The sequence below is a fragment of the Pelodiscus sinensis genome, chromosome 28 (assembly GCF_049634645.1).
Source record: "Pelodiscus sinensis isolate JC-2024 chromosome 28, ASM4963464v1, whole genome shotgun sequence".
NCBI lineage: Eukaryota > Metazoa > Chordata > Testudines > Trionychidae > Pelodiscus > Pelodiscus sinensis.
In genome coordinates, this window is record NC_134738.1 from 8,822,711 (window position 1) to 8,844,348 (window position 21,638).

General features: G+C 42.5%; 1 protein-coding gene across 1 annotated transcript; it reads right to left on the bottom strand.

The window, feature by feature from the left end:
- Positions 1 to 1,871: 1,871 nt before the first annotated feature.
- On the bottom strand, positions 1,872 to 21,023 carry BNIP3L (BCL2 interacting protein 3 like). The gene is made up of 6 exons (XM_075910815.1): positions 20,821 to 21,023; positions 12,254 to 12,440; positions 8,908 to 8,980; positions 6,812 to 6,915; positions 5,916 to 6,065; positions 1,872 to 4,603 (listed from the first exon to the last, which is right to left on the bottom strand). Exons 1-6 carry the CDS (start codon positions 20,903 to 20,905, stop codon positions 4,555 to 4,557), a joined length of 648 nt encoding a protein of 215 aa, XP_075766930.1. The 5' UTR covers positions 20,906 to 21,023; the 3' UTR covers positions 1,872 to 4,554.
- Positions 21,024 to 21,638: the final 615 nt, after the last annotated feature.

Genomic DNA, 21,638 nt, shown 5'->3' on the forward strand with positions numbered 1-21,638 from the left:
GCTACAAACAGAGCCATCAAGTCCTTTTTACATGAACCGGACAGCTCTTAGAAAGAACAACTCTGAATTATTCAGAGTCTTAGTAGCCCAGCTGAACTGGGGGACTAATAGCCCTCTGCAACTTATTCTGATTGCTACTTAAAGCACATTGTCAGAGCAAAAGCAATCCTGGTCTATCAAATTTTATTACATTTTCTTACTTCGACAGATCCTGTACTATGACTGGTGAAAAGGATCTGAGAGAGATAAATACTGTGTATTTTTCTCAATCATGGCACAGTAATTATGTAACTTTACCTTAACGGGCTACTTATAATCTCTCTGCTCTAATAAGGCACTCAAAGAAAGAGTTTCAAGATGTTGCCTATAATTTTCAAAAGCACCTAAAATCTCAGATGCTCAAGTCCCATTTTCAAAGGGGGCTTAAGCACTTCAGAGCCTAAGTATTACTAGAAGTCAAATCGTAAGTACTTTTGAAAATAAATTTTGGGGGGCATTTCAGTGAATTAGGTGCTTTTGAAAAGTTGTTTTATTTCTTAAACTTTTAAAAGAAATTTTGCATTAAACAAGAAAAAAATCAGGTAGGAAATAAATGGGCCACAAAAACTGCTATTAAAACGTATGTAGGTAAACACACACACTTTTCAACTTCTCCAATACTTTGACACCCTAAAGGTAAGTAATAAGATTATGTAAAGGCAGACACTTAGCTGATGTAAAACGTCATAGTTCTACAGACTTAGAACAAGGAATAGCCACAACTCTTAAAATTGCATTTATGATTGAATTAGGAGGATCTTAGAAATACAGTTCAGGAGACAATGGAGCTTAAAAGCACAATACACTGTTCTTACTTTCAGCACCACAGTCTTCCTGGGATAGGAGATCTAGGTGCTGGGAGAGGATGGAAGTAGTGAACATAGCTGACAAGCAATGTTCCCTGTAAGCTGTGTGCTTGTACAGCTGCTCAGAAAAGATTCAAATACCACCCAGCTGATTAACAAAGAACCCAAAGTGAGGTGTTTTGTTTCTACTGGTGGTGCACATTTGCAGATGGATGGAAAAGATTAGAGGGAACATTGTTGACAAAGGCCATATTTTAATTATTTTTCAGCATAAAAACTTGATTCTATTTATAACTCTGTAAAAATGATCCCTCTCTAATGAAGTAAACTTCTTGGTTCATTGAACTCATGATACAGCTATTACAGTAAAACTCCAAGTATCCAGCATCCAGTGGTCCGGCACTCCTGATAGTCCGGCACCAACTGGAATCCAGAAGTGCTCCGGCCAGCCACACAATTGGAGCTGCCCAGAGGCAGCGGTGGAGAGGGGGAAGAGGCAGGTAGCTGTTTAAGGTGGGCGGGTGGGGGTGTCGGCGGGGAACAGCGCAGCGAGGGGCGAACCCTCTGCCGTGTTGCGAGGAGGCGGTGGAAGCCCCGCGCAGATGGCTTGCAACCGGGAAAACTCAGCCGCTGGCTTGTAAGCGGCAGTGGTGGAGAGGGGGCAAGAGCCAGGCAGCATTCCCCGCCAATCCACCTGCCTTAAACAGCTGCCTGCCTCTCGCCCCCTCTCCGCCACCGCCTGCAAGCCGGCTGTATGGGGCTTCCACCGCCTCCCCGCAACACAGCGGAGGGTTTGCCCCTCCCCGCGCCATTCCCCGCCGACCGCCGAATGCAGTGCGGGTCCCGGCAGACCTGTCATAGCACCCCGCTGGAGTACCTCCCGATACTCCAGAATATCCGATAATCCGGCACCCCCTGGGACCCAAGGGTGCCGGATTATCGGAAGTCTACTGTACTTCATAAACAAGCAGTGGCATAAAATTATTCATCTTCCCTGAAGAAAAAAGGATGTGGTACAAAGTGATCTTACACACAGGTTTCTCAGAGCTTTAATGGCACAAAATGTTTATAGCTACAACTTATACATGTACTGTAAACTGTATATAATATTACAAAGTGCTAACTAAATATATGAAGGATGCATAATCACTTTGGCTCAGTTAACGTCAATAATTTCAACAATTGGATCATTTTAAAAATGTGAATTTCTAACAGAGTCTTAAGTTTTTACTTTTCAAAACAGAGTATGTGCTTGCTACAGTTAAGTTAGCTTGCCACATTTTTTTAATGTGCAAGTTTGTGTATTTTTGCTTGATCCTATTTACAAATATTTTAAGCCAGTTTTCACTAAACATAAGAAAAATGAAGCCTGCATTTTTTTTCAAAACTGTAAACAGGTATAAAGCTTTTAAACAACATTTATCTTAACAAAACTTCAACTATCAATAGCTGAAACCCCTTTTCAAATTATACAACAATCTTTTCGGTTCATTGTAAAATTAAAAGTTGTAGACTTCCATCCGAAGCTTATATTAGGGTGTCAATAAATACTGCATTGTATCATTGTATGATAAGTGCTACAGTGATCAGGTATTCAGTTTTCAGTAATATTTTCCAGGAACAATTTTTAATCTCACAGCTTTTTGGAATATTAGGACATAGCTGTATTTATCCTCTAGTCACAAGCTTGTAACACATTAATGCATCAAGTGTTCTGCAGATGAATCACTAATATGGATGGCGTGGATTTTTTTAAATCAAGGTATTCCTTACTTAATATAAATATATTTTTCCACTATTCCAATTTTCATACAAAAGGTGCTATAATTAATACTAATAAAGTATACTAGCCTCTTTCACCTTTCCATTTTATTTCGGTCTCTAAAATAAGGCGATTCATACTAATAACAGCCTTACCACTTTTTAATTCCACATGTCTGGATGAAACCCAGTACCCATGCTTGAAATAAATACGTGGTTGTAGATAATTCAAGTGCTACTAATATTCAAGATTAAAAGAAAAAACAAAATCTAAACAGAATGGCTTGACTACCCTTTCACCCTGGACTTGTCTTAAAACCTACAAACTTTCTCCTAAAGGCTATGAGAAGTGGAGAATAAGATGAACACATTTTAGAAATGGATGTCATACTTTGCTCTTTGCTTCCTCAGGTGCCTTTTTTAAAGCAAAACTTCAACTAGGAATTAGCCTCCAAGCTTGAACTATCTTTGCCATACCAAATCAGAAACTATCTGATGCAAGCAGAAAATGTAAGACAGCTGTTTCTTTCAAACTCACTGACCAGATTTTCTTAACTTCTGTCAGCCTATTCCATTTACATGAGATTTTGCTAGTTTTAAAATTAATATTGGTTCCCTAAATATTTAGTATTAAAGTCTATATAATATTTATTTATACTTATACATGTATAAAAACAGTATTCTATCCTTCAGAGTCATGCTACATGTTTTGAAATCCAATAAAATCTATTTAAGGACAGAGCTAGGTCCTAATACTTTATAACAATTTGGTACTAAAGCTTCACATTTTGAAAAAAGGTGTCACTGAAGGAGGACAAGACAAGTGTTCCCAAAGATAAAAGTTAAACACCAGTGAGAATTCTATCTAGCTACATGAGACATCACTAGTGACCTTAGAATCTATGTTATTCCCAAAGGGAGACTGTACAGTAAACAATGAGAAATGGGAATATTGAAAACTTCTCTAAAGGAGACATTTAAGAGATTTGCAACTTATGCTTCTTTACACAACTGCAAGATTGTTCCCAACAGGCAGGTCAAATGCTTTGAGTAGCTACTGAAACTACCACAACTTTATTACTGTAGGTGGTTTCAGGAGATTCCCCTTTTTACATGGAGTCTAAACACACCAAAAATATTTGCATTCAATCTGCTTTTATAAAGGAAAACTTTTACATTTAAAATTTTCCTGTAAGGAAAAAGTTTGCTTCTTCACATGCAAACAAAGCAATTCCTCTAAAGTTTTGTAGGTATTAGATCTTCTTAGCAGAAACAAGGAGCCTACTTCATAGAAAAGACAAGATTATGACAATTATCTAGTATTAAATTACGCTGATGACTTTAAGTTATTAACCTGCTTTATGTTTTTGCAGTCTTTGCCTCCTGCAAAGTAAAATTTATGAGCAAAATAGGGGGATAAGTAAATTCCCTATAAAGCTGGGTTTAATATGTATTTATTCTTTATTGCCAATGATTTTTTACTTTGATTTACAGCCAACAGGTTTCTAAAAACAAAGACTCACTTTTACCCTAACCAAATTTTAGTTTCGTTTGAAGAGATTAGCTATTGTTAAACAGTCAACTTTTATTCCATGAGCAGTTGCAGATTTAAGTCAGGTTGTACTAGAGGAGGCAACAGCATTACTAATAAAATTATAATCTGCTGGTGGAATTTTATACTGAAAGAAGCCCTTGCAATGAATAGACAATTGTAAAGTCCGTTAGGCAACTGATGTGTTTTGCAGGCCAAATGGTGGGAGAGAAGGTGGGTAGTCAAACATCTCAGAGTTCTAATACAATACTGAATTCCAAGAGTTACTGGAACCTGGATATGTAAAGAAAGGGTGGGACTGGGGTCATGCTTAAAATGATCAAGTTCAAATGTACTAATGTGACTATAACATCTTCACAGGTCACATGGATTTCCAAGTTTTGTACTCTGCTTCTTTCAATAAGTGCTGGCTGAAGGTGTGGTCAGTCGTTTTCCAATGTAGATGCTGAAACAAACATAAAACATTGTATTTCATGGAAACAGTTCCCATCACAACAGTCATGCCCTTGTCGATAGTTTCCATTTTGTGATGTTCTTCCATAACACCTCCCCTTCTCTTATATACAAATGTCTGCATCTAAACACCTAACTACAAAGGTTGAGATTTCCAATAGAGGCCAAGGGATACAGGCACCCTAATCCCACTGAAATTCAATAGGAGGAGGCCAATTCCCTGAGGTGCCTTTGAAAATCCTAGTCAAAATACATACAAAAAATATTTAAACCATACAGAAAGAAAAAAATTAACACACGCTTTACAACTTTTGAGTGTTATGAGCTTACAAAAAGGCAGATCTCTAACAAGTAAACCTAGGTAACACCTTTAATTTATTACAGATATATACATTTTTGCTACAAGATAAATATTTTCTTTTCACATTATCTATCCGGCTAGTTTAGCCAATAACCAGGGTAAGGAAAAAATCATTTTCAAGAATATGTTAAGGTCAAAGTGAAAATTCTGCAAGAAATAATTGAATTACAAGTTAAATAAAAACTAAAATGTGGTATTTTAAGTGTACATTTCTCTGGTACTGACAGAAGAGGACATGAGATAGATATCTGCAAACGTAAGATCATGAGAACACTCTTTCACTTCTAATTACAGAAATACTAATAGTATTGCTGGGCTATTTAAAAATTCAGTAGTGAATGTTGCAAGACAGGTACACAATGCTATGTATATATTTCCGTTTCGACTTTCAAACCCTTACTTTCAGTACAGTCATACAACTGAAGTACTGCTAGCCACTCAGAATCAGTGAGAGCTTGCAGTAAAATGTACTATTCACATGGGTCTAGAACATTGATAACACACAGATTTTCCTTGCAGCAAAAAAGAAAAGTGACTATAATATTTATGTTTAGTTTGTACTTATTTTCCTTTTATTACACTATAGTCTAAGGAATTTGAATGGAATGAGCAAATGAACAAGTAGGTCATGTAACAGGACACTGCAAATGTTATTTGCAATAGGTTTTAAGAGTCAACTGAGGTCATGGATTTCATGACAATCTGTGCATTCTGAATGCATGAACATTCAATCTCAAACTTATCCTACAATCAAATAAATAAATGTGTCACTACAAAGGGAGTTCTCCCTAGCTCTCAAATATATTTGATGTATCAGCACCATGTCAAAATAATCTGGTCATTCTTATTGTGCTCTTTCTTGGATTAGTAATTTTGGATTAGTAACTTCAGTAAGTATGCAAACAATAAAGATGCAAAGTTTAAAATTAGTCTTTGTACTTACCCCAGTCCCAAAGCCAATACATGAGATATAAACAGAGATGGAATGAAAATCTTAAGGAACTCTGCAGAGAAAATGCCACCTTTCTTCATAGCACCACTTCTTCTCATACTTAAAGATACTGCACGTTTAGGATGTCTGAAGTGAAATTCTCTGAAAGGGGAAAAACAAACAGGAATATTTCAGAACTGTATAGAACTCTGCCAGATTTTTTCAAGGTGAAATAAGCAGGGAAAAAGTCAGATTGAAAAGGGACCTAAGAGAGATACTGTATAAGATAGTGAGGAGAGACCAAAGACAAAAGGAGTAAAAGCTGAACAGATTGGGAGAGGGCATTTCAATGCATGTCTTTCTTAGTAATAGCCACATTTTTGTTTCAAACAGGGACATAAAACTCTCCCAGATACAGAAAGCATCCTGCAGTTTAACAAACACTTTGCACTCAAATGGCGCTTTCCATTCAGGAGTATCAAAGCCTGATAAGAGTGTCTTGTGTCCATATGGCGTCAGTGAGCATTATACTTATTTTACAGATGCAGAAACCAGGATGCAGAGAGTTTAGATGACTTGCCCAACACCACACCAGTCAGTAAGCCGTTACTAAACAATGCTAGCTCCAGATACCAAGCTCTAGCAAGTAAAGAATTGTTATTGATATTGGAAAAAGTAACTTCATATTAAGCTTATTGTTGGGTTGCTTTCAGTAAAAAGATCTGTTATGCTATTACATTTTTTGCAGTGTTTATTGGCTTTATGCTATCCACCAAGGAAGACCCAAGTCTTCAAAACATTTTTCTGTGATGATCCTATTTCGAGTCAGAATAATTCCATATATGTGCAGCATGATTCTTCTTTCTTTCTTACAGAAGGACTGGTTATTAGGAAAGGGTTCAACTCACTTGGGAGGAATGTTTTCAGGCCTACTTGACCAATCTGAAACCCAGTCAGCACTTTTCTTCAAAACTTCCACCTCTTTCTCTTCTTCTACTGCTTCTTCTTCAGACTGAAAATATACATGGACATGCCCTGTAACACCACTTTTCAGCTATTCTTCATGGTAGTAATTTTAAGAGCATCAACTACAGTGTGAAAATAAGTAGCAGATGTTGGTAATATTCATTCTATTGGTCTGTTTCTGCATATGTTGGGGTTGGGAAGAGAAAGGCAATGAAGACTGAAAAGGCATTCTTACATCAAAAGTTTATTTGGGTCCACTGATGTTTCTGTGTCTCTGATAAATGTATTTTATCAAATACTTAAGCAATTTCACTGTAATGATATTTAAATATATATTACAAGCTAGAAAGAAGAACAATCGAAAGGATGATTTTAACAATAATCTGCCTAAGCTAGTGTTGCATAAAATATTTTAAATGTTCACTAAAACTTTAGCAAATCTTAAATCAAATGTAATCAAATTAAAAGTGCAGTATTTCTGTCTAAATTGTACAAAAATATTTTAAATAGTCTTTCAGGCATTTTACCACGGTCAATGTCAAACAAATCTCTCGTTTGGTATTTTACTACTGTTATTTAACATGTATATTGAAGTAGACCATAGCTAGTTCTGGGCCTAACTACTGAAGGCACTGTACAAGCACTGTAGTCCCTGCCGCAGAGATTAATGCCTCCCTCTCATGAAAGTACAGTTGTCTGCAGTGCTTGATTTGTAATGAAAGAGGTGCCAGGGCTCAAACAATTTTCTTTACTTTATAACTGATGCAGAAGCCCAGAGGAGCCAGTGCCATGAACTGCCAAGCCAATAGCTGTTTGTGTTACATTACCATGCTGTCTTCTCCCTGCTGAATTCAATGAGAGCCTCAGACCAAATTCAGCCTTTAGCAAAGTTACATTATGCCACTTGGGAGTACAGCTTAGTTGAAAGAGGCACCAAAACAAGTGGAAAAAGGGGATCTGTGCTGAACTGTAATAGGGAGATGGCAACCCTGATCAACAAAACAAAAGGCAAAGGAACTCACTCAGGGTGGTACAGGTCTCTATAGGGCTACAGTAGGGTGACAATCCTATTGTTTGGCCATCCTCTGAGAAAAATTTAATGCATAGTTCATTCTTTCATTATTGGTCTCAACTCGTATAGCATATTCATAAAATGACCAAACCAAGAATTCAGTAGTAAATTCCCTCCATTTGGTGGTGTTCACATTACTAAGAATTGTGAGCTGACTAACTATGGAATGGCTAACTTGAATTCTTAGGCAGTAGTCCTGACAACTGATAACTTACTACCATACATACATTCAATAACATTATTTCAAATTCAGGATTGGTGCTTGATAGTCTCTTCCACTCAAAATTTGAAATTTCAATTTTTATGAAGCCCAAGTTTTATAAATACAACAAATACTGTAACTAGACTTTTCCCCTCTTCCCCACTATTTGAATTTAAACACAAATAACTTTCTCCTTCTGTTTATTAAAACATAGGTAACTTTAACTATACAAAAGCTTTAATGACTTATCAAATATTTACAATAAGCAAAAAGGGATAATTTTGTTTACACAGTTCTAGTCAAAATGTTTCCTTAATTTTAAATGATACTGTACAAAGAATATGGCACAATACAAGTAAGTATCATTATTCCAAAAGACTAAAGGACATTTCCAGATTTTGAATAAACGGGTTTTCGATAAGTAGAGTATACCTGTACTGAATTGAAGGCCAAGAATATTATTGGATACTCAGCTGTTTCCATACTACATTAATAATGCATTGCTGGACATTAACAGTTTAAAGCTGTATATTTCTTATTCCTTTAAAGTACGTAATGAATTTGATTTCTGTTCTTCATCCATGAAAGCATGGAACAAAGTTTGCAATTTTAAATATTTGACTGCAGCTCTCTAGCATGCTTCACTATTTTTTTTTATCTCATCTTGATATGAAACTGTCTATTTACGACAGACAATACTAAGCCTTAAACATTGCTCTCCTAGACAATGTGTCATGTACTTTAGAATTTACTGGAGAAAATACCTGGGAACTATTGTCCTTACTCGTGTGCATTTCCACATCAAACATTATCTGTCCATCTTCTTGAGGGGAAGGGCTAAAGGAAAGAATGATGATGTTACTATCACTTTGGGATTTCTTAAGTATGAGTTTATTAGTTCAATTATATCTGTAACTTGTATGTAGAAAATTGGAAATGAAAAACAAGGATTCTTCTATCCTTAATATCATTATGTCTGTCAAGGAAAAATCCTCCGAGCTCTAAAGATTTCCCATATTTCCAGTTTGTTCCTATTTTATTCCCATTTCCTGCCCTCCCCCCACCAACTACTTCTCAGTTAATCAGAAAGTGATGTGAAGAATCAGCTGTAACTCCAGCCCTGGCACAAAAGACCAAAATGGAGTCCCGTACTCTCATCCTCTGTGAGGCAATACATTGTTACTGTTACACTTACTGATCACTGGGACATTTACTGATCTATAGTAAAATTAACCTCCTTAAACAGTCACCCAACACTCTAGCAAAATCTGGTTACCGAAAAGGTGGATCCCTAATAAGAGTTTGAATAAAACTTTTTGGGTATTTTAAAAGTGGCTGCTTAAAGGACTGTATCTGCAGGAGGAAATTCTGAATGAGGTTGCACAGTACACTAAGGAATTTCTCGAGGAGGCATTATGTGACACACCAAAATCTCTTTTAATAGTTAGTAAATTAAGCCAAAGGAATAAATATTTTTATTTTCAATATTAAAACCTGAGTACACTTTATTAAAGAGAAACCCATTAGCAACATTCAAATCCAGATGGGGAAAAAATGCTAGAAAACTTAAAATCAGGATGATACAGTGTGATTCAGAGAGAAGATTTGATTGCATCAAAATTCTAGACACTCTTGTTTAAACTGATTTTAGCTCATTAAAAAGACGGCTAATGAATAAAAATAGCAAATTACACCGGTATCAAGACTTTTCCTTTAAACTACTCAATAGGTGGCTTACAGCCAATATCACTCCTTTCTACAAATGTTTTATGCTACAGGCTGAGAAAAAAAGAACGGAATTTGTCTTCATCTGAGATTTTTTTAATCTGACAAGTATTTAAATTAAAAATTCTGGAGGAATAAAAGGTGCAGGTGGAGAGCAAGTCCTTACTTTGCTAAGCATGAAAACAAAAAAGTTACAGCCACTACCAAGCAAATGTTTCTAGTTGAACTGGAAAGTGACAAACTATGCAAGTTAGTGGCAGCTTATGATTTCTCAGCGATAAAGGTATAGCAAACGGTTTGATTTTTAGTTAGAGAGTAGGGTTTTTTTTTTTTAAGAAATCTTTTTTTTTAACTCTTCTTGTTCATTACACTTGATAATTTAATAATAAAATTACCAAGTTAATTTCACGTTCCATCCAGATTCACTGTACATCTGATGTAGCTTGATATAAATGTTATGTACTTGATACAGCAAGAAGCGAGCATTTGTCCAGCAATACAAGAAAACAGGAAAGGGATGCCCAAGGCATCTTAACACTTCAACAAATTCTGAAGGAGAACTACAGTGAAACATTAAGAGTTCTCTCTTTTTTTGACATGACAGGCAAGATTATTTTATCTGACATTAATAAATACATATTGTCTTTAAGGGCAAAAAGTAAAAGGGCTTTTTCATATAAAAATACTTTTTTTTCCTCCCCAGTACCTTGTCTGTGGGAGGAGGAGGGAGCTTGTAGTCTATTCTATCACAGTTGTACATTTATTCTTGCCTGGACACACAGTACAGGCAGTCCCCGAGTTACGCGGATCCGACTTATGTCGGATCCGCACTTACGAATGGGGCCCTCTCCCTGGTCTCCAGCAGACCAGGGAAAGGAAGCAAAGCGGCGGAACACGCGGGCAGCCCAGATGCGTCTGGGCTGTCTGCCGCCCGCGTGCTCCGCCACTTTGCTCTGCTTTGCTCCCCGTCCCCCTGGTCTGCAGACCAGGGGGACGGGGAGCAAAGCAGAGCAAAGCCCCGGAGCACGCGGGTGGCGGACAGCCCAGACGTGTCTGGGCTGCCCGCTGCCCGCGTGTTCCGCCACTTTGCTCCCCGTCCCCCTGGTCTGCTGGAGACCAGGGGGACGGGGAGCAAAGCAGAGCAAAGCCGCGGAGCCCGAGGGCAGCAGGACAGCCACAGCGCGTCTGGGCTGTCCCGCTGCCCCTGTGCTCCGCGGCTTTGCTCCAGGCGGCTGTGGTACACTGGGGCGCTGCCGGTTGGTCCCGTAGCTCCGCTCTGGGCGCTACGGGACCAACCCGGCAGCACCCCAGCTGCTCTGCCCCAGGCATCCTGATTCAGCCACTGCTGGTCAGTTTCAGCAGCGGCTGAATCAGGATGCCTGGGGCAGAGCAGCTTGGGTGCTGCTGGGTTGGTCCAGCGGCGGTGCTACTGGACCAACCCAGCAGCACCCCAGCTGCTCTGCCCCAGGCGTCCCCAAGTCAGCCGCTGCTGAAACTGACCAGCGGCTGACTACAGGAAACCCCTGCCCGGGGCTTCCTGGAATCAGTCGTTGATCAGTTTCAGCAGCAGCTGACTTGGGGATGCCTGGGGTTCTTAAGTTGAATCTGTATGTAAGTCAGAACTGGCGTCCAGATTCAGCCACTGTTGAAACTGATCAGTTTCAGCAGCGACTGAATCTGGACACCAGTTCCAACTTACATACAGATTCAACTTAAGAACAAACCTACAGTCCCTATCTTGTACGTAACCCGGGGACTGCCTTTATACAGATAAGTAATATAAATGTAGCCATGTTAGTCTGGTCTAGCTGAAACAAAAAACAGGACTATGTAGCACTTTAAAGACTAACAAGATGGTTTATTAGGTGATGAGCTTTCGTGGGCCAGACCCACTTCCTCAGATCAGATAAACCATCTTGTTAGTCTTTAAAGTCCTGTTTTTAGCATACAGATAACACTGAGTAAGTTACTTTATCAGTTTTTCAAAGGCAATTTATTATATTTTCACCATAGTGAATACAATTTTCAGTCATAGGATCCTTTTTCTTACCTATTACCTTCTTTTAAATGATCATGAACCAGTTATTGCATCACTGAACAACGCTAATAAGAGATTTCACACTGATGTTGATGCAATTTGTTTTATTCCTGTTTTTTGTTTAATTTTAACAACTATTTGTTTTTCAAACAAACCAACTTCTGTACAGTTTAAAGCTAGTGAGATTCAGCAAGTATTCCATATGGCACTTTGGCTGACTCATAGATGCAGAAATATAAAGCTAATAAAATCTGTCCTTGATTAAAGCATCAAGAATGGAAACTGCATCACATAACACATGGGAAAGCGAGTAGTTCAAGAGATGTGATATGGCTGTGTTTTCTTACCTGTCACAGTGGGAACTACTCCTTGAACTACTCTGTCCTGATTCATGCTGGGCATCCAGAAGAATTTTTTCCATGTCTCCATTGTGAATAGAGGATGATGATGGGACATGTTCCAGGCCTCCATTTTTCCCACTGGCATTATCGTTGCTATTGCCATTGCTGTTCATCTGTAACTCCACCCAGGAACCTGTTGAGCCAGCCAAATGGGTCTTTAAAAGCAGTGAAATGAAAACCTCACTTAATGTTTTATCACTTACATGCAGAAAGAAGACGAACATGGTGAATTCAGATAACACCCACTGATGGCAGAAAAAAACGTGCATAAACAAACAGAGAAGACAAGAATGTCATGTTTCTTTTCCCCTCATTCCCTTAAGTTAACTGTAGACTTAAAAATCTTCAACTTAATAGTCTTGATTTGAGTAACTAGAAATAATAAAAGTCATTCTCCTCCTTCACACTATTTTTTAAAATCCCCTAACAGGCATCCCTTCATATGTATCATGTTTAAGCTCCAAATCCACACTACATAGCTTCACAACTTCACTCTACCTCCCCACCCCACCAAACCAAACCAATTCCATTCTTTAATACTCCCTTTGTTTTTCCCCCCACTTACAATTCATGCCTTCCCTCCCCTCCCCCCAATCCCCCTTCAGCTTGGAATAACCTCCCTTTAGCCAGATGGCAAGCAATCTCCTTTTCCTCTTCCCAAACAAATCTCACTTCTTTCAGCTGGCTGTCCAATGCCAGTCTCCTCTCCATTACTGTTTGTTACCCCTTACATTAAAGTTTCAATAACTGGGATATATCCAGTCTAGGAATGTGAAATGTTAAGGGTGATGGCAACCGGTTAACAAGTGAGGCTTACAGGTTCCAGTTAACTGGTAAGGGCTGGAGTAACTCCCCATGTGTTGCTCTGGTCTGAAACAGCCATTCCATAGCGGGCCCAGACACCCCACAGGCGGGGGCTGCTCTGTCTGCAGGAAGCCTGTCCTGTCCCAGACAGGATCTGAGAGCTGGGAGCAGCCCCAGCATAGGGCTGGGAGCAGGAGCCCCACAGAAGGAGTGCTTCTGCAGCTGGGCTGGAGCAATCCCCTGTCCGGCTCCTGTTTAATCACTTAACCTGTTAAAATGTTGGGTCAACATCCCTAAACCAATTTAGATTATACATTCACAGATCTATGAATTATCAGCTCCTTGAGGCAGGCCCCTTGTTTTCCCACAAATTTAAAGAACCATGCTATAAAAGTATAAACTATCTGTATGCTATGCAACTAAGTTCGCTATATTTTGCTGGAGTTGATGTTTGTACGCTCACATGTACATTCAGCAGTTTATTCTAGATATGTGGGAAAACTGGGATTCTCACTTTGTAATATTTTGAGGTAGAAGGAAAATAGCTGTTTTACAGTCTAATTCACTACATTTTTAGTTTACCATTTTCTAATTTGAGTAGTGCAAATAATTAGAGCCCTGCAAATCTCCGGATATAAGCAGCAAAAGCTGTATCTGCATCCACAGATATGGAAATATCCGTTGCTCATTTTTGCAGATATGAATGCAGATACAAAATTTGTATCTAGAACCACAAAATTTTCAGATATCTGCAGATCATTTTTGCAGATTTGGATACCAATTTTATATCCATGCAGGGCTCTCCAAATAATTATTACTAACCTAGCTGACTGTTTTCATGCAACTCATAGTTAAACCTATTTTTGCAGGGAAGATTTATAGACTAAGCACTACACTTAAGTCTACATATATTCTAATTCACCCTGTCTCTGTTCTTCAGCTAGTTTTAACTAGGGATGTAAAGGACCAGTTGACTAGTTGCTACCTCCCCTTGCTGCCTCTATCAAATAGAGGCAGCAAGGGAGGGGGAGAAGAAGGGGGTACTTAAAAGCAGCAGCCCTGCACAGAACCCAGGGCCAGCTGGGGTGTCCCCAGCTGATCCCAGGCTTCAAGTGGCGCTGCTGCTTTGAAATGCTGGGTGGAGCCCGGGGTCAGCTGGGAACTCTCCATCTGATCCCAGGCTCAGTGTGGCACTGCTGCTTTGAAATGCAGGGTGGAGCCTTGATCAGCTGGGGGACTCCCAAGCTCATCCCGAGCACCATGAGGACTGCCAGCGGGGGCTCTTGTGCATTTCAAAGCAGAGGCACCTGCGTGGAGCCCAGAGTCAGCGGGACTTCCTGCTGGCCCTGGGCTCAATGTGGACTTCCAAGTTTGAAATGCACAAGAGCCCTTGCTGGAGCTCATGTACATTTCAAAGGTGGAACACGTAAGGGCTTATTGACTAGTCAAGTAGTTGATGGAAATTTCATCTCAGCTGGATTGAAGAGCTATATGCATCATATTAGTACTGGAAATCTATGCTTTAAACTATTAAAATAGAACATAATTCCATCTGCAAACAGTACTAAAATTAAAATGCAACTTAACATAAAACATGTCACCAGAACATTAAGTGGTAAGAGATTTCAGTTAGGATATTTTGGAAACCTATTTTATCATTGCCCATTCAAATGCAACTGTGAGTTTTATTCAAACTCATCTGCATCACTTGAGAACACAGACCATTTTCTTTTTACCTGAGTAAATTATTTAAGAAAGTTGGCATAAACTGACACAAATTAAGGGTTTTTTGTGCATAAAATCCTATTCTTTGGTGCAATAATTTTACATTTGGTGTTGCTTTTGCTTTAGATGGCTCAAGCAATTCATTTTATACCTTTTTAAGGCTCATCTCAGACTATATTCAAATTCAGAGTACAGCCTATTTAGTCTGAAGAACTATGCCATTGGGCTATTACAAAGTACTTTGTTGTAGAAACTATTGACCGCACCCCAGGCTCGAGAAAAAGGCCCCCGCCAGCCCACAAGAACAAGCCGGTGAGTAGAGTGCATGGACCCTGCTGCCCTGGGAAGAAGCCTGTGGCCAACCCTACTCCTGAGCTCCCTCTTCTTCCAACTCCCTGCCCTGACTCCTGCAAATCTCACCCCCTTGTCCTATGCACCTCCTTACACCATCTCACTCTCGTACCCCGTGTACCCAGCCACTTCACCTGAGTAAGGATGTTAAATAACTATTAATTTACTAGTCAAGTAGTCAATGGAATTTCTATCGACTACTCAACTAGTTGATAGACACTTCCACGTTCCTCCCTTGAAATGTACGAGAGCCCCCGCTAGGGCTCTTGTGCATTTCAAGTGGAAGCGCCTGCATGGAGCCTGGCATCAGCGGGGACTCCAAGTCCCCTGCTAACCCCGGGATCAATGTGGCACTGCCGCTTTGAAATGCCACGCGGAGCCACGGTCAGCTGGGGACTCCCCAACTGATCCCGGGCTCCTTATGGCAATTCCCCAGAACCCGAGATCAGCTGGAGACTTAGGGACTCCTCAGAAGACCCCGAGCTCCGCATGGCATTTCAAAGCGGTAGTGCCACACAGAGCCCAGGATCAGCTGACACTCCCCAGCTGACTCCGGGTTCCGTGGAAATGCCTCAGGGAGCCCGGGGTCAGCTAGGGAATCTCTAGCTGACCTTGGGCACCATGCAGCTCTGCTGCTTTGCAATGCTGGGACAGCATTTGCAATGCCCGGCTCAGTTCTGGCTCGCACCAGGTTCAGAACCTAACCCTGCTGTGATTCTGCATTTAAAGTGTATTAGGAGCCAGGTGGACAGGCAGCCTGGTAAAGTTCCAGCTCATGCTGGACCCAGGAGCTCACACACCCTCCTCCCCCACCTTAGACAGGGGCTACTGCCACCCCAAGCTTCTGCCTCTTTATCAGAGGGAGCATCACAGGGCGATAGGCAGACAGACCACGAGGGGAGCTGTTTTTTAAACTGGCTCCCCTCGTGAACCAGCTCCTACCTGGAACCCTGCACTGCTGCCTCTGGGTACATCTACACTGCAGGGTTTAACTCGAAATAAGCTACGCAAAATGAGCTATGTCAATTGCGTAGCTTATTTCGATATAGGGAGTGTCTACATAGCACTTATTTTGAAATAGAACACTATTCCTCCAACTATCCTTATTCCTTGTACAATGAGGGTTACAGGAGTCGAAGTAAGTTGTCCTCCAGCTTGACAGTATTTTGACACTATTCTGAAATAATTTAGCCCTCATCTACACAGCAGGCAGTTATTTTGGAATAACGCTAGTTATTTCAAAATCGTGTTGCAGTGTAGACGTACTCTCTGATACAGTGGCTGCTGGCTTCGCCTCTGGGGACTACAGTTGACTAAAATTCATGAGGTTATTCGACTATTCAATTAACCAATGTTTAACATCCCTAGATTGCAGTAGAGGATTAACCAGAATTGACTGCAACAGACTTTGTTTGCAGTAAATTGGGACTCACCTGTCCCTTAAGCCTAGACTACAAAACACAAATTTAATACAACTTATACAGGCAGTCCCCGAGTTGCGAACGGTCGACTTACGACTGTTCACAGTTACGACCAAAAATATCGTAAATGGCGGACCCCGAATTACGAACGTGATCCGTGCTTCCGAACAGTGCGGTCACGTGTAACTCAATGGGGTCCGACTTACGAACAAACCGAGTTACCACCAATTGCTTGGTCTGTAACCGGTTCGTAAGTCGGAGACAGTCTGTACTAAATTGAGGAATTTGGTATTTTAGATTAAAGTTGTGTTAAAGGCATATTAGAACAAACAAGATAAAACATGATTAAATACTCCTCCCATCAAAAGAAAGGTCTAAGAGAGAGTTTACATGACAAGTTGCACGTTGCTAATTCTCCATCTGACCACTCATCTCTGATGAGTCAAGACATGTTTAATGAGTGTCAAGGAATTGTGATATTAAGCTTAAATGTTGTCTCACACACACTTCCCATACAAGACTCACGAATAGCCACAAATTGCTGTTTGAAAAGGTGCCTCACGATCCTCTCAAAGACCCTGTGTTATAAACTCTTCCTCTGGCTCACATGGGCTGGATACAGAATCTTCTGAAATCCATTAATACAACTTCAAAGTGATGGACAAAAGTAATTGCTGGAAATCAGGACTACTCCCTTTTCCTCTGCTTAAAGATCCAAATACGCTGGCTGGCTGTTCTACTGGACCTAGGAGCACCAGCAGCAACATTATATTAGAAAAAATTTGATACTAGATTAACCAAATCAAAATTTTGCTTCTCAGCCCCAAACTAACCTCCCCATATGGTAATATTACTCCCCCATGGGAGAATATTTCATTTAGTCACATTTGTAGCTTGAAGCACCACACCAAGGATGGGTACTTTATTTCTCCTGAAATTTTAACCAATGACCAAAAAGTATGCATTTTGTTAAAAATTGTGTATTTGACATTTCTCTCAAAGAAACTTCAGCACTTTTATTTCAAAAAGCAATGTCATGCACCTTTAAAAATAGTAACTTAGTCAAGCAATTAATACATAGAGTGAGAACTCCGCGGGCTGCTCTTGCAGGAACCCTGCATGATGCCTCACCATCTTCAATGGGAATGTACCCCTGTGCAGTTTACTTGGAAATTAGGACCTAGATGTTTTACATTGAACCCTCTCTTGTTGCTCCTATCTTAGAGACTGAAATCTCCCACACTGTCTTACCACCAATCAGAAAAAGGAAAAAATAAAGTATGGAAAAATATTTGCAAGTCACAGATTAACTAGTTTGAAGTTGGAGAAATAGACATTAGATTTACTTGTACATGCTAAATTTAAGATGAAGTTTTCAAAAAAGTGAAATGAAATTCCATCAATATACATTTCTATATTGTGACATGTTGACTGCACTAAAATCTGGCCAATGTCTTTGCTTTATTTATTTTTGTGAACAGTAATTCAAGGCCAACAAGTCAGAGAAACATACTGCTGTAATTAACATGAGATTCAATGTCACCAGACACAAAATGCAATGGCAATGTCATTATACAGCATAATCTACCCTGATCTAATACATTTCCCACTGAGTTACCACAGATCAATTAGCTGATCCTATTGATATATTTTATGGATAATTTAACAAACTAACACGGAGAGAATGGTTAATTAAAACATTTTGTTTTACCATAGCATCCTTGACATTTAAAAGCAAACCAAAATATACATTAAATGGCTGTGCCTTTGAGATGCAGAACACAATTAAACCAATATGAGATCCTAGATAAAACCACGAATCTTCCACATAAGTATTATCCTAGGAACAAAAGGATGCCGCAAAGCAGCTGACATACATGTGGTATACAGAAGAAAATAGCTCACGTCAGTGATATGGATGGAATAAAATCATTCCCACAGTAAAGCTCCTCCCCACTTCCTTGCTCTTAGAACCAGCCACTAAATAAATTCATTCCCATTACAAAACAAACCTGCTGTATCTCCCCATTACATACCAAATCACTGAATAAACTCACTAAGATCAGAGATTCCTTTACCACCTCCTACATCCACCTTTCCCCACACCTCCTCATCTCATAGTTGTTATTAACCCTGATACTAAAATTCCAATGCCTCTCCTGCATTTGACTCACCCACTATACTTGCATCCTACCCACAACAACATACTGAGTTAAATGTGATTTCCCAGATATCACCTCAACTCAGCCATGCAATTAGCCTAGCCTCAAAACAAGATAACCTCCTGAGCTACACCAGACTAACACGGCTACATTTCTATCACTCCTGCCTATGGTCCCTTTAGCTGCCTCCCATTATGACTGCAGCCAATTCCATCTCCCTTTAACTCCTGAACACTCTCTCCTTCAGTCATCTTCCCGAAGACCCCCAGTCCTTATCTTCACCCCAGAGTACACAATACACTTCCCCTCCTCTGTCCAATATGAAAACCCAGACACACACACACAGCATTCAAAGATCCCCCAACACCATAAGACCTTTCCACCCTTCACACCTTATTCCTCCTCCACAGTCCAGTGTACCCTCCAACCCCTGAGCCCTTACATATTTTCTATTACTCCTCCACACCCTAATGTACACCCAACTCTAGACCACCCCATAGACACTATCCCTCCTCCACACCCCAGCACACACCCCCACAGAGACCCTCCACATTCATCCTTCACACCCAGGTGTTCTTCCCCCACAGCCTAGAGCCCCCCCAGATACCCTGAATCTCCTCCACACCCCAGTGTACCCCGCACCTTCGAGCCCCCCAGATACCCTGAATCTCCTCCTCACCCCAGTGTACCCCGCACCTTCGAGCCCCCCAGATACCCTGAATCTCCTCCTCACCCCAGTGTCCCCCGCACCTTCGAGCCCCCCAGATACCCTGAATCTCCTCCACACCCCAGTGTACCCCGCACCTTCGAGCCCCCCAGATACCCTGAATCTCCTCCTCACCCCAGTGTACCCCGCACCTTCGAGCCCCCCAGATACCCTGAATCTCCTCCTCACCCCAGTGTACCCCGCACCTTCGAGCCCCCCAGATACCCTGAATCTCCTCCTCACCCCAGTGTACCCCGCACCTTCGAGCCCCCCAGATACCCTGAATCTCCTCCTCACCCCAGTGTACCCCGCACCTTCGAGCCCCCCAGATACCCTGAATCTCCTCCTCACCCCAGTGTACCCCGCACCTTCGAGCCCCCCAGATACCCTGAATCTCCTCCACACCCCAGTGTACCCCGCACCTTCGAACCCCCAGATACCCTGAATCTCCTCCACACCCCAGTGTACCCCGCACCTTCGAACCCCCAGATACCCTGAATCTCCTCCTCACCCCAGTGTACCCCGCACCTTCGAACCCCCAGATACCCTGAATCTCCTCCACACCCCAGTGTACCCCGCACCTTCGAGCCCCCCAGATACCCTGAATCTCCTCCACACCCCAGTGTACCCCGCACCTTCGAGCCCCCCAGATACCCTGAATCTCCTCCTCACCCCAGTGTACCCCGCACCTTCGAGCCCCCAGATACCCTGAATCTCCTCCACACCCCAGTGTACCCCACACCTTCGAGCCCCCAGATACCCTGAATCTCCTCCACACCCCAGTGTACCCCACACCTTCGAGCCCCCAGATACCCTGAATCTCCTCCTCACCCCAGTGTACCCCGCACCTTCAAACCCCCAGATACCCTGAATCTCCTCCTCACCCCAGTGTACCCCGCACCTTCGAGCCCCCAGATACCCTGAATCTCCTCCTCACCCCAGTGTACCCCGCACCTTCGAGCCCCCAGATACCCTGAATCTCCTCCTCACCCCAGTGTACCCCGCACCTTCGAGCCCCCCAGATACCCTGAATCTCCTCCTCACCCCAGTGTACCCCACCCTCGAGCCTCCCTCCTGTTCCTCCTCCGCACCCCAATACCCCCCACACCCCATTGCCCCTCAGGCTGCCAGCGTAGCCATAGGAACCCCAACCCCACAGAGCTCCCCCCCCCCATCCGGACGCAGCCGAACCAACTCTCCCCAGCAACCCCACTGGCCCGGAGGCGCTCGCGCGACGCCGCTCTCCGCCAATCCCAGCCGCGAAGAGGGGCGGGGGGGGTCGCGCGGCCCGGGGGCCCTCCTCATTTCCATGCCATTTGCCTATGCTAATAGGCGCGCACTCACTGTTGAGGCCCGGCTCGGCGGGCGCCCCGTCGGCCGGGGGGTTGTTGTTGTTGTGGTGCTGCGGCGGCTCCGGGGGGCAGGACATGGCGGCGCGACGCGGTGGCAACTGAGGAACCTGCGGGGCTGGGACGACAACAACCAGCCGGAGCCCACCTCCTCCTCCCCCCCCCCGCCTCCCGCCGGCTGCGCACGCGCAGCCCGGAGGCACCGCCCCCCTCCGACTTCAGAGGCGGGCGGCGGCTCGCGTCGCCGGACTGCGCAGACGCCGCCCCGCCGGCAGCACGCCATCTGCAGTAAGTGCGCATGCCCTTCCTCGCAGCGCCGCTTGGCCATCGCTGCGCATGCGCCCCCCGCCAACGGCCTCTTTCTTACGCATGTCCCACTGTCAACATTTTCCCCGCCCCGCTCATTTCTCAATACGCATGCGCCTTCTGGGGACCCGCTGTTGACGCTCGTGCGCATGCGCTAGGTTGGCTTGTAGCAGCCCAGATGGAGTCAAGATTCCCATAGAGCTGGGAGGGAACCTCATCCCCTTCCCCCCCCCAACCACACAGCCCAGGGGCCCCCTGCCTCCAAGTCTCTCCTGCCTGTAGCCACCACACTAGCCCTCCTCCCGGGCTCTGAACAGACCCCCTGCTCTGGGCTGGTCTGTAATTTTTTTGTCCCCATCCCAATTTCCCAAGATACGGGGTTCAGAAAAGGGCAACAAAAATGATGAGGGGGTTGGAACGGGTCCCCCATGAAGAGAAATGAAAGAGGGATTTTTCAGTTTAGAAAAGAGGAGACTAAGGGGGGAGTTGATAGAGGTCTATACAATC